Below are 13,606 nucleotides of genomic sequence, written 5' to 3' on the forward strand. Positions count from 1 at the left end.
TTTGCATTTTCTATGATGTTGCCTTAAATAGTGATTGTTGTCTAAAAGAACATTCTACAAATAATGAATGTATCAGTATAAATTAGAAAGAAGAAATTTCTTCCTTCAAGATCAGAGGAAGAGCTATTCAATATGTGAAAAGACCATGACATAGAAAAAATTTTGTGGTATGGGAGAAGAAATTTTAGTTATGACCTAAAAGTTTTCAATAAATGATGAAATAAAAAATCATATGCTTTTCATATTACCTAAAGTGATATACAGATTTAATGCAAACCATATCAAAATTCCAATGGCATTTTTTAAAAGAAACAGTAAAAAAATCTCAAAATTCATATGGAACTACAAAGGATCCAAATAGCTAAAACAATCTTGAGAAAGAAAAGCAAAGCAGTAGGCCTCACATTTCCTGATTTTAAAATATATTACATAACTACAGCAATCAAAACAGTATGGTACTAGCATGAAGATAGAATATCAACCAATGGAACAGATCAAGGACCCAGAAGTAAACCAACACATCTATGGTCAAATGATCTTCAAAAAGGGTACCAAGAATACACAATGGGGAAAGGAAGTTTCTTCAACAAATGGTGTTGGGAAAACAGGATACCCATATGTAAAATAATAAAATTTGATCCTTAATTTATACTATACATAAAAATCAACTCAATGTAGATTAAACACTTAAACATAAGACCCAGACTATAAATATCCTAGAAGAAAACTTAGGGGTAAAGCTTCTTGACATTGGTCTTGGAAATAATTTCTTGGATATGACACCAAAAGCACAGGCAATGAAAATAAAAATAGACAAGTGGGACTATATCAAACTAAAAACTTCTGTGAAACAAGGAAACAAAAGAGTGAAAAGGCAACCTATGCAATGGGATAAAATATCTGCAAACCATATATCTGATATAGTGTTAGTAGCCAAAAATTATAGAGAACTTATGCAACTCAATAACTAATAAACAATAATTTTAAAAATGGGCAAAGGACTTGGATAGACATTTCTGCAAAAAAGAGAAACTAATGGCCTGCGGCTATATAAAACATGGTGAATATCACTAATCATTAGAAAACTGCAAATTCAAACCACAGTGAGATCTTCTCATAGCTGTTAGGATGGCCATTATCAAAAAAAAAAAAAAACGTACATATATATGTAAGTATGTGGAGAAATTGGAGCCCTTGCGCACTGATATGAGAATGTAAAGTAGTGCAGCCACTATGGAAAACAGTATGGAAGTTCTTTGAGGAATTAAAAATAAAACTACCATGTGATCCAGCAATTCTACTCCTGGGTATTTATCCAAAAGAACTGAAATCAGGATCTCAAAGAGATGCTTCCACGTTCATGTTCATTACAACATTACGCGTGATAGCCAAGAAGTGGAAACAATCTATACATCCATTGAAGGATGAATGGATAAAGAAAATGAGGTATGTATATACAGTGGAAATCAGCTCTAACAAAAGAAGGAAATGCTGTCATAGGCTATACCATGGAAGAACCTCGAGGACATTATGCTAAGTGATGCAAGCAAATCATAGAAGACCAAATACTACATGATTCTACTTATATGAGATATCTAAAGTAGTCAAGTTCAGAGAGGCTAAAAGTAGGATAGGGGGGTAGGGGAAATTAGGAGTTATTGTTCACTGGATATAGCATTTCATTCAAGCAAGATGAAAAAGCTCTAGAGATCTGCTATCTAACAATGTACACTCCAAAATTGGTAAGAGGATAGACTTCATATTACATGTTGCTTACCACAATAAAAAGGGCAATTGCTACTGCTGAGTTCTTAAGTTTTTATCACACAATGTTGTGTGTCATAAAAATGTGAGCTTAATAGTGGGAAAAAAAAAAAGAAATCTTGATATGACTGGGCACAAAAGCCTCTGCAGTAGATAAACACGAATGTGAAAAAAAGTAAAAATTAAGCACCAGTGTGAATATTGTTCTAGCATGGAACTTACCACAAAAGAAAACAGAAGAAATTTTAAAATACCATAAAATATGCTGTACAAATAGTCATTGCACTGTTCTGCACTGTGAAGGAAAGGTAAAATATGGACATGGGAGAAGAAAAAAAGAAAATCTAAAAATCTATATTGTTAACTAAATTCTTATTGACAATATGACCCAAATTATGGAAATTTTAATTGTTTTTCATGAATAAATCGACTAAGTGGACATTAAATGTTAAGATGTGAAAAATACAACATAAGGCACTCAGAAACAAAGACTGAATCTATGGAAATTTGCAATACCAATTTTTGAGACCAGTTTTCCATAAACACATAACAAACTATCTAGATTAAGTTTTGCTTCCACCTGTTTACACAGCAGTGTGCTTACCCTGATCATAGAAATCATTCTGTAATAATAAAATAATCTATATTTCCTTGCTGTCTCATGTTGTAGTTTGTCATGAAGACAGGCTAAGATAATGTTCTTTTAGTCATTTTATACCTAAGGCATGATGTATGTGATGAATAGATGAACATATATTGAAGAAAGATCATCAAAGGAGAAGAAGCTTCACATACACTATAAAGAGCAGTAAGGAGTTGTGAATTTATGACAGCAATGAATAAGCAAAGGTGTTTCATTTAGAAATGTACAGTATATGAATGGCAAATATGGATTACCAATGAAAAACCAGAAACCTAAGCAATTGTATCCTAAAAAAAGAAGTAAGAAAAGGTAAAGTATCCATTAAAAAATATGTAAAGGATATGACAAGGCAATTTACAAAAAAAGAATGATAAATAAATGAAAAGCATATAACAAAATATTTGATCCCAGTACTAATCAGAGAAATACAAAAATAAAATAGTAAGATAATAGTTTTTTTTCTGCCTTGCAAAATTTGCCTTATGAAAAATCTACTGTTGCCAAAATCAGGGTTGGAGGTCGGAAACACTTAATAACCTTGTGAAAGCAGCAATAATTTTTACTTTACTGAGGATAGTTTGGCTATATGTCTCTTAAAATTTAGTACTCTCATTTCTGGAATTCCATCTGCAGGATATATCACACAAGTGCACAAGGATATACATCCAAAGCTGCTCTTTACACCCATGAAACCACAAAGAATGAAACCATCAAATGGAGATATGTCAAATAAATTATAGTGCAGACATACTATATGCCATTTAACTATGTAGTCATTAAAAAAGGAATGTAGTAAACATATATATGTGGATCCAGAAAAATATCAGTGATATTTTACAAAGTTAAACAAAAAATTCAGGAAAATATGCTTAGTATGACTGACTCTATTTATAAAAAATATATCTAATGCATAGAAATATACATATTATCTGCATGCCTAGAAATGGCCTGGAAAAGTAAGCTTATAACAATGACAAACCTTGTGAAGCATAAGTAAATAAGGAAAATTTTGTTTTGCTTTTAAAGTTTCTATTTACTTCTGATCTTTTGGGTGTGAAAATTATTAACCTTCTGTTGGAAAAATGTACTTTATTATTAACACTGTGATGTTTAATCAAACATATATAAACAAAAATGAAAATCAAATGAAGAACACAGATAAGAAGCTTAAAAGGAGGGGTAATTCCCAATTTGCCTGGAGAAAAAAAAGGAAAGGAATTGAAATGCGTGAATCAGCAGGCCCTTGAAGAGTCAGTGGACAAGGCTGAGCCTGTTATTTTAGGACATATGTCCTTTTTCTAAAACTATCAGTGTTATGGGTCTTGAGACTATTTAAAACAGCCCTGGGCTTCCCTGGTGGCGCAGTGGTTGAGAATCTGCCTGCCAATGCAGGCGACACGGGTTCGATCCCTGGTCTGGGAAGATCCCACACGCCGCGGAGCAACTGGCCCGTGAGCCACAACTACTGAGCCTGCGCGTCTGGAGCCTGTGCTCCGCAACAAGAGAGGCCGCAACAGTGAGAGGCCCCCACTCGCCGCAACTAAAGAAAGCCCTCGCACAGAAACGAAGACCCAACACAGCCAAAAATAAATTAATTAATTAATAAAAAAAAAAAAAAACAGCCCATAGATCAGATTGTAGCTGAAGGGATTCATGCTTGCATTTAGTTATGAAGTTCAAATTGGAAGCTGTTCAGGCGGAACACTAATAGAAATGGGTGGTAGCTAATTAACCTAAGGCTTCAAAGTAATTGCTCTGCAAGAAGCAATTTTAAAAGGGACCTTTCTGTCTCTCTTTTTTTTTTTTTTTTTGAAAAAAATAAAATGCCCTATTTGATTTTTGGTGCATGAGCAAAACTATAAGTATACACACAAATATTGATTTTTAAAACATTTCTACCTTATCCAGCTTCTTGGTAAGTTTTTGAAAGGGCAAAACGATCACAAGAACTATGCCATATATCACATACTGAATAACCCAGGCTTACGACTTTCCCATATATAAAGATAATCAGAATATATTACTGAAGTGAATACGGCTAGGAGGATAGGGTTATACTGATTAATCCAGCCCTGAGCCACCCACCTCACCACTAGTCAGTAGAGTCAGCTACTCCAAAGCATATAGCTGTTTGGTAGAGAAGTGGCTCCCCTAGCAAAAGCAAGGTGCTCCTGTGGAATGAATGGACAACATCCCAAATTAGCCTCCATCTGCCATGATCTACCACTCTGGCTTCCCATCTTTGATGCATGGTTTCTTACACTTTTAAAAAATATCCATACCTTTATTACATATACTGTACTCATTTCTTCTCAGAGAGAGGAGCTCCAAATTTCCTGCATCTCTACATCCAGTTTCAAAGATACTTTGGGTAGTATGGCATTCTCTCACCCAAAATTAGCTTGGTATCTCTCACTGACAGCTTCATGGTACTTAAGCTTCATGTAGGACACATAGATGTGGAAATAAAATCTGGGTGAAGAATTCTCATCAGAACTTCTGAAATTGAGGCAGGAAAGACAGGACCAGGCCCAAGGACAGCCTACTCACATATTGGCATTAGGCAGTTGGCAAAGCGACCTCCATGTTTTGCACTTGATAAGATTATGACACATGGAGTAATGGCATCTAAAACAGAAACTTTGTAGCGTTTGAACAAGAAACTCTGATCATGAAAACTGGGGAGCATACGCAAATAAAAACGCACAGGTTGCTGATGACCCTGTATGACCTTCCACATGTGGCGCTCAACTAGTAAGGAAAAATTTAAGGGAAAACGCTCTTAGAGTGCATGTACAGTAGCTTCTGGAGACAAATGCATGCTCAGGATGAGAAGCTGATGCAACCTGGTGCAATCCAGGCCACACCTCAACCCTCCCCTCAATGAATATTCCACCCGTAATCAAAAAGACCCTCCACCCACTCAAAGGGCTAAAAATAAAATAAAAAGGGGGATCATCAACCCTGTAGTGCAGCTCTTCACTCAGGAGGATGCCCACACTCTTCTCCTTAGAGTGTGTAACTTTCACTTTTGCCTCAGTAAACTGCTTCTTTGCTCTCTTTGCTCCTCAGCCTCAGCATGTGTGTTTATTTTTTCCTTGGTGTTTTGTGTCCTTTGACCAAATTCTTTTGGACAAGTTGAACGAGAGCCTGGACTTTTGATAAACCTTTTCCGGTATCAAAACCATGGCTGCCTGCCTCATGCAATTAGATCCAAGCTTTAATTGCATGTACCAACCAGTCTAGGTACATGCAGCCGGGGACCATCTTCTCTGACCATTCTATAAATCTTAGGGTTTTACATTACCCAATATGACTACAGAATATTATATACTTATAAAAAATTCTTCAAGAAACATGCTGTGTTTTCAGGTATCTCCAAGAGTCAAGCTCTCAATAATTTAGACCTCCCATAGAACTAGTAGGGAAGTTTTTAAGATGGCTGCTGTCAGTTGCCCAGGGCTCAATTTTTCTCCCCAACCTTAGATGTCACTCTGATATGGTTAGTTTAGGACTGTGCTCTGGTCAAAGAGCAATTACATAGGTTTTGTTTTGTTTTGTTTTTTAGGTCTGAGCCTTTTATCCCTCTGATAAAATCAGAGTGGGACAGATTTTCCTAAGGCACATTGGCTGCATGGTGGAGATTTGCATACACAAAACAGTTAGCATGATTTACTAAGAAAAACTGGAGTTAATTTTTTACGACTCAAAATGCATACTAACATTATTAAAGTCAAAATGTTGTTTATGAGTGCCCACAATTAGATTAGAAACTACTTCAGGGAAGATACCAATTAGATTGGAATTACTTCTAGGATTGTGTTTGCATGTTGGATCATGTAATGTATAATGAATCAGAAGTGTAGAGGATTTTATTTCATCAACTGTTTTATAATTACTAAGCACAAGATGTATGATAAATGACACATCTTCTAGTATTTTGCTACTGATGTTTTACCTATTTAAAAAAAATAGATAATTTACCTAGCTCTTAAATTGTCATTTGCAAAATTATTGTAACATGGGTCTTGGAAAAACAAAAGGCTTTTTCCAAATAATATGTCTTCTAGATTGTTCTTATTTTATGTAATATTAATGTCTGTTTATTTGTCTTTTGTTACAGGATTTATTTATACATGTGGTGGAACTTTAAAAGGACTTAATGGCACTATAGAAAGCCCTGGTTTTCCATATGGATATCCAAATGGTGCAAACTGTACATGGGTAATAATAGCAGAAGAACGAAATAGAATACAAATTGTTTTTCAGTCGTTTGCTCTAGAAGAAGAATACGACTACTTATCCTTATATGATGGACATCCTCATCCTACAAACTTTAGGACAAGGTTAGTGTATTTTGAATAGAAAAATGGAGGGAAATATTTATTGGGTAAAAGTAGTTTATTTTACAAAGGATGCTTAACATTTGTGGTGCAATTATAATAAAGTCATATTTGCCATCCAATTATTATTCATTTGGAAATATATCATCCCATGAACAAATTAACTCCATATGTCTGACTTCATAACTCTAGTATATTAATATTATCTCTGCAAAAAGTGAATTTAAATTGAATTGTACCTCTTTAGAGTGGTTAAAGGTATTTTGATTTTTAAAATTCTTACCTCAGGGCTTCATTCTTTATGGGCATAACTCTTAGTAAAGTGAAAGATTAACATGTAACGTGTCTTTCAGCGGTATGTACCCAATTTTAATATACAACAATATGCAAAATACTTAAAATCAATATTTATATGATAGCAGAATACATTAATTTTAGATAATGTGTATGGCTTATAAAGTCTAAATATAAAAGTAGACCTTCATATCATCAACTGAGACATTCATGTTTCTCTCCACACAAATGAAATTATTTATTTTTAAGTTAGTTGATAAAACAGATATGAAAATTAGCTGGCACACTGATTGTTTATAAGTGTTTCTTTAGAATCTCTTGTTAGAAAATAGAATATCTAGACATATGATGATAATTTTTGCTGTCTTATCAAAAACTCTTTTTAAACATAAATGAACTCTAATTCAACCAACAAATTAAAAATGCCAGACACTGCATATTTCATTTAGCCCTAGATTTTTACCAATGTATGCATATTTTTCCTTAACTGTAGTATAGTGGGGTTTTTTTAATTCTAATTCAAAATATTCTAAGCAGATAATCTGTAAGAATTAAAGACCCTTACATACTTGACTATGTTTGAGTTATGATTCTGTGATTCTGTTACTTTTTCTAGTAGTTGTTACTGTGTACTTGCCTTCCTGATCTACAGGAATCAGATTATCAACATTAAGTTTTTATACATTCACCAGTCTTCCATATTCTTTTGCATTGATTTTTCCCATTTTAAATAAATATTTGATATATATTATCTTACACTTTTAGTAAGAAAACATGTAACATAGTGGGAAAGTTGTTGGACCAGGAGATAAGACCTGCATTATAGGGTTAGGTTTGTTGTTCATTGGCTGTTTGAGCAATCCACACCATCTGTTTGTGTTTAAACTGGAAGAATTAGTAATACAGAAAATACTGTCCATTTCACTATGCTCTTCTGAATATCTCATGAGATAATGTATATGAAACTGCTGCACGAATATAAAATGCTTTTAGTATACATTTCAACTGTTTGCAGTCAGAATGACACTTAAAAATGTCTGGGTTGTTTCCAACCACATGTCTGTACAACGAAAAGGTCACTAGATTGATTACAGGTGAGGTTCTACTTTTCTTTTTTTTTTTTTGCTCTACATTTATTTACTGAGGATTTCTAACTTCATTTTCTACTTCCTTTTACTCTGTTAAATTATTAATATCGAGCCATTTCAAAGATATACAGTATGGCAGACACGTCGATGGTGCTATTTCATCATCATTGCTAGTATCATTAAAAGTTCCATGTCTTTTGTTAATGATACAGCATTAAGTCAAGATAGAAAACATCCAGCACTGCATGTCATGTGTGTGTGCTTGGCTGCACTAGTGGGTGTATGTAGGTGTGGTGTGGGTGTCTGCCTTCACCTGTACACATCCAATCAGGCTATGAAAGAAAACGGAAGATGCTTCTTAGACTTTCAAGTCGGCGAAATTGATGTATATAAAACTAAAAGCACAAAGAGTTTTGTATATTTCTTTTACATCAGCAATGTATGATATATAGTTGGTATAAATATGAAAAAAAAATAAAGCTCTCCAAATGTTATCTGGTAGTTTCTATCAATTCATTGATAGTATTGTTTGTACAAGGATCTATTCTCTCTAGATCCTCTCAAAAATGAGAAAATCTTTTTATTTTACCCCCCTTCTTTTTTTTTTAAGCAATTGTGGCCTCTGGGAAGTTAAAAGATGGTAAGATGGGGAAAATAAATTTATTGTTCCCATTCTTTCTTTCCTAATCTGTAAATAGGGAATAACAACATTTAATTTACAGAGCATATATAAGGATTACACACTGTATATTGTATTTGTTATATTTAACTTCTCCCCTGTTCAAACAATGTGAAAAGATTCCTACTATTATCATCATCATTTTACAGCTTGGAAAATGAGACTTACATTACTTGCCCAAGGTTAACACTGTTAAAAGTAGCCAGAGGCAGGATCATTATTGCAACCCAGATTTGTCTGAGTTCTGAGCTTACGCTTGTAATAAATCAATCAATTAATTAATTGATTAATTACAAAAAAATATATATATATAAATAAGTAATATATATATATATCTCCATGGTTTATTTATTGATTAAAGCCTATTTTTTCTTAGTAATATTAGGTAAAATTTAATGAATTAGATAAATAAAAACAATTTTTTAAAACTGTATAGTAGAACATATAAAGATATAAACAAATATAAATTATAAGTTTATTCTTGGTATTTGTTTTATGAACTCAGTTCTAATGTTCTCTATAGCATGTTGGTCATTGTTGATGTACAATATATCTATTGGTCTTTATGCCTAAAGAAATACTGTTGCTAATATTATAGAGCTGATTTTAATTAGCAAGACTGGGGGAAAAAATCCAGTGTATAACCTACAGCTCCTTCCAGACTGTGTTTGTACACAGTCTGCTCTTTGATTAGAAGTCTAATCAGCTCCTGGCAGTTTGATTTATTTTTGTGTTTGTCCCTTTGACTCACTGCTTTCTTGCTTTTACTTTCTCTCACATCCTCACTTAATACATGTCCTTATGGTATGTCTGCTATTCTCTATCTTTCAGAAATTGATAATCATGTTTTGTTACTTTCTGTGAACTCCAATAGACTTTTTAAAATCAGCTTGCTATACTTGCATTGTAATAACACAGAAAAGATGATTTGTAGGTCTTATACTTGCTTGTTTAAGAGGTATATTGGGTTTGGTGATCACAATTTCCTATATTTAAACTATTTTCTATAACTCCAGTTATTGAAGATTCTGCTTGTTTTCCTCTAAGTTTTTTAATTTATTAAATAAAAACTGATACTGGTGGCTGAATGTGATACTTACAGCAATGCACCATTAGAGAACTCCTTTAGTTATATCTTTAGCTTAAAACAAATTTGGTCTGCTTGATGTAAAAAGAGGAATTGTAAGCTTTGCTTACTTTTTTATGCTAATATTGTATTTTCTCAATAGAAAAGTTATAGCAAAAGGTAAAAAGAAAAAAAAAATCACTCAATCTCATGAAGCAGAGACATATATTTGTATATTTAGGACCATACTATACATGCTATTTTATGTTCATATTTAGTCTCCTTGAAATAATATATACATATTTCACATGTGATTAGAATTATTGTAAGTATCAAATTTAGTGGATACTTGTCTTACTATAAGCATGGTTCATTTAATTATTCTCCTATTATAAAATATATTGGTTTTTCCTTTCATAATTAATGCAGATATCAGAATTAGCATTAATTCAGATAACAGCATCACATTACCACTCCTAGGTGAAAAGTGTTCTGGAAAAAGAGCATTTCATTCTAACTTCAATCATGAAAAGTGGCATGGAGAAGGTGGAGTATCAGTCAAATGACAGAATATATCATAACATCAAAATATTTTATTCACATATTTTACTATTAAAAACAAAGTTAGTTTTAAGAATAATTAATTTTCTAGATAAATTATTTCTTTGTAATGTAAAAATGAAGTACAGAGAGACCTTCAAGATGGCGGAAGAGTAAGACATAGAGATCACCTTCCTCCCCACAAATACATCTACATGTGGAACACCTCCTACACAACACCTACTGAACGCTGGTAGAAGACTTCAGACTTCCTAAAAGGCAAGAAACTCCCCACGTACCTGAGTAGGGCAAAAGGAAAAAGAAAAAACAGAGACAAAAGAATAGGGACTGGACCTGCACCACTGGGAGGGAGCTGGGGAGGAGGAAAAGTTTCCACACACTAAGAAGCCCCTTCATTGGCGGACATGGCGGGTGGTGCGGGGGAAGCTTCAGAGCCACGGAGGAGAGCACAGCAAAGAGATTCCTGCACAGAGGATGGGTGCTGAACAGCACTCACCAGCCCAAGAGGCTTGTCTGCTCACCCGCCAGGACAGGTAGGGGCTGGGAGCTGGGGTTCTGGCTTCGGGGGTCAGATCCCTGGAGAGGACTGGGGTTGGCTGCGTGAAGACAGCCTGAAGGGGGCTAGGGCTCCACAGTTAGCCAGGAGGGAGTCCAGGAAAAAGTCTGGAACTGCCTAAGAGGCAAGAGATCATTGTTTCACTGTGTGTGAGGAAAGGAGATTCAGAGCACTGTCTAAACAAGCTCCAAAGATGGGCGCGAGCTGCGGCTACCAGCACAGACCCCAGAGACGGACATGAATGCCAAGGCTGCTGCTAAAGCCACCAAGAAGCCTGTGTGCAAGCACAGGTCACTATCCACACCTCCCCTCCCGGGAGCCTGTGCAGCCCGCAACTGCCAGGGTCCCGTGATCCAGGGACAACTTCCCCAGGAGAACAAGGTGGGCCTCAGGCTGTTGCAACGTCTCGCTGGCCTCGGCAACTGCAGGTTTGCCACGCATTCCATACCCCGCCTTCCTCCCCTGGCCCGAGTGAGCCAGAGCCCCCTAATCAGCTGCTACTTTAACCCTGTCCTGTCAGGGTGGGAACAGACACCCTAGGGCGACCTACACACAGAGGAGAGGCCATATCCAAAGCTGAATGCCAGGAGATGTGCGAACAAAGAAGAGAAAGGGAAATCTCTCCCAGCAGCTTCAGGAGCAGTGGATGAAATCTTGATAATCAACTTGACGTACCCTGCATCTGTGGAATACCTGAATAGAAAACGAATCATCCCAAAACTGAAGCAGTGGACTTTGGGAGCAATGAGATATATTTTTTTCTCCTTTTTCTCTTTTTCCATGTGGCTGACAGGGTCTTGGTACTCCAGCGATTTGTCAGGCCTGTGCCTCTGAAGTGGGAGAGCTGAGTTCAGGACATTGGTCCACCAGAGACCTCCCAGCTCCACATAATATCAAACGGTGAAAGCTCTCCCAGAGATCTCCATCTCAACTCGAAGACCCAGCTCCACTCAATGACCAGCAAGCTACAGTGCTGGACATCCTATGCCAAACAACTAGCAAGACAGGAACACAACCCCACCCATTAGCAGAGAGGCTGCCTAAAATAAAAATAAGGTCACAGACACCCCAAAACACACCATCAGACGCGGTCCTGCCCACCAGAAAGACAAGATCCAGCCTCATCCACCAGAACACAGGCACCAGTCCCCTCCACCAGGAAGCCTACACAACCCACTGAACCAAACTTAGGCACTGGGGGCAGACACCAAAAACAATGGAAACTACGAATCTGCAGCCTGCGAAAAAGAGACCCAAAACACAGTAAGTTAAGCAAAATGAGAAGACAGAGAAACACACAGCAGATGAAGGAGCAATGTAAAAGTCCACCAGACCAAACAAATGAAGTGGAAATAGGCAGTCTAGCTGAAAAAGAATTCAGAGTAATGAGAGTAAAGACGATCCAAAATCTTGAAAACAGAATGGAGAAAATACAGAAACGTTTAACAAGGACCTAAAAAAACTAAAGAGCAAACAAACAATGATGAACAACACAATAAATGAAATTTAAAATTCTCTAGAAGGAATCAATAGCAGCATAACTGAGGCAGAAGAATGGATAAGTGACCTGGAAGATAAAATAGTGGAAGTAACTACTATAGAGCAGAATAAAGAAAAAAGAATGAAAAGAATTAAGGACAGTCTCAGAGACCTCTGGGACAACATTAAATGCACCAACATTCAAATTATAGGGGTCCCAGAAGAAGAATAGAAAAAGAAAGGGACTGAGAAAATATTTGAAGAGATTATAGTTGAAAACTCACCTAATATGGGAAAGGAAATAGTTAATCAAGTCCAGGAAGTGCAGAGAGTCCCATACAGGATAAATCCAAGGAGAAACAGGTCAAGACACATATTAATCAAATTAGCAAAAATTAAATACAAGGAAAAAAATATTAAAAGCAGCAAAGGAAAACAACAAATAACATACAAGGGAATCCCCATAAGATTAACAGCTGATTTTAAGCAGAAACTCTGCAAGCCAGAAGGGAGTGGCAGGACATATTTAAAGTGATGAAAGGGAAAAAACTACAACCAACATTACTCTACTTAGCAAAGATCTCATTCAGATTCGATGGAGAAATAAAAACTTTAATAGAAAAGCAAAAGTGAAGAGAATTCAGCACCATCAAATCAGTTTTACAACAAATGCTAAAGGAACTTCTCTAGGCAGGAAACACAAGAGAAGGAAGAGACCTACAATAACAAACACAAAACAATTAAGAAAATGGTAATAGGAACATACATATTGATAACTACCTTAAATGTAAATGGATCAAATGCTCCAACCAAAATACACAGACTGGCTGAATGGATACAAAAACAAGACCCATATATATGCTGTCTACAAGAGACTCACTTCAGACCTAGGGACACATACAGACTGAAATTGAGGGGATGGAAAAAGATATCCCATGCAAATGGAAATCAAAAGAAAGCTGGAGTAGCAACTCTCATATCAGACAAAATAGACTTTAAAATAAAGACTATTACAGGAGACAAAGAAGGACACTACATAATGAACAAGGGATCAATTGAAGAAGAAGATATAACAATTGTAAATATTTATACATCCAACATAGGAGCACCTCAATACATAAGGCAAATGCTAA

The 13,606-nt window shown here is 35.6% G+C and overlaps 1 protein-coding gene across 2 annotated transcripts in view; it reads left to right on the forward strand.

Annotated features, from left to right (window-relative positions):
- The window catches only part of CSMD3 (CUB and Sushi multiple domains 3), a 1,186,187-nt gene that overhangs the window by 128,826 nt on the left and 1,043,755 nt on the right, over positions 1 to 13,606 (forward strand). For both annotated transcript variants that reach the window (XM_082364543.1, XM_082364544.1), the window contains exon 2: positions 6,531 to 6,753. In XM_082364543.1, coding sequence (XP_082220669.1) covers positions 6,531 to 6,753 — 223 coding nt within the window. The remainder of the gene's footprint in view (positions 1 to 6,530; positions 6,754 to 13,606) is intronic.

This window comes from Balaenoptera borealis (genome assembly GCF_965194805.1).
Source record: "Balaenoptera borealis genome assembly, chromosome: 17".
Classification (NCBI taxonomy): Eukaryota; Metazoa; Chordata; class Mammalia; order Artiodactyla; family Balaenopteridae; genus Balaenoptera; species Balaenoptera borealis.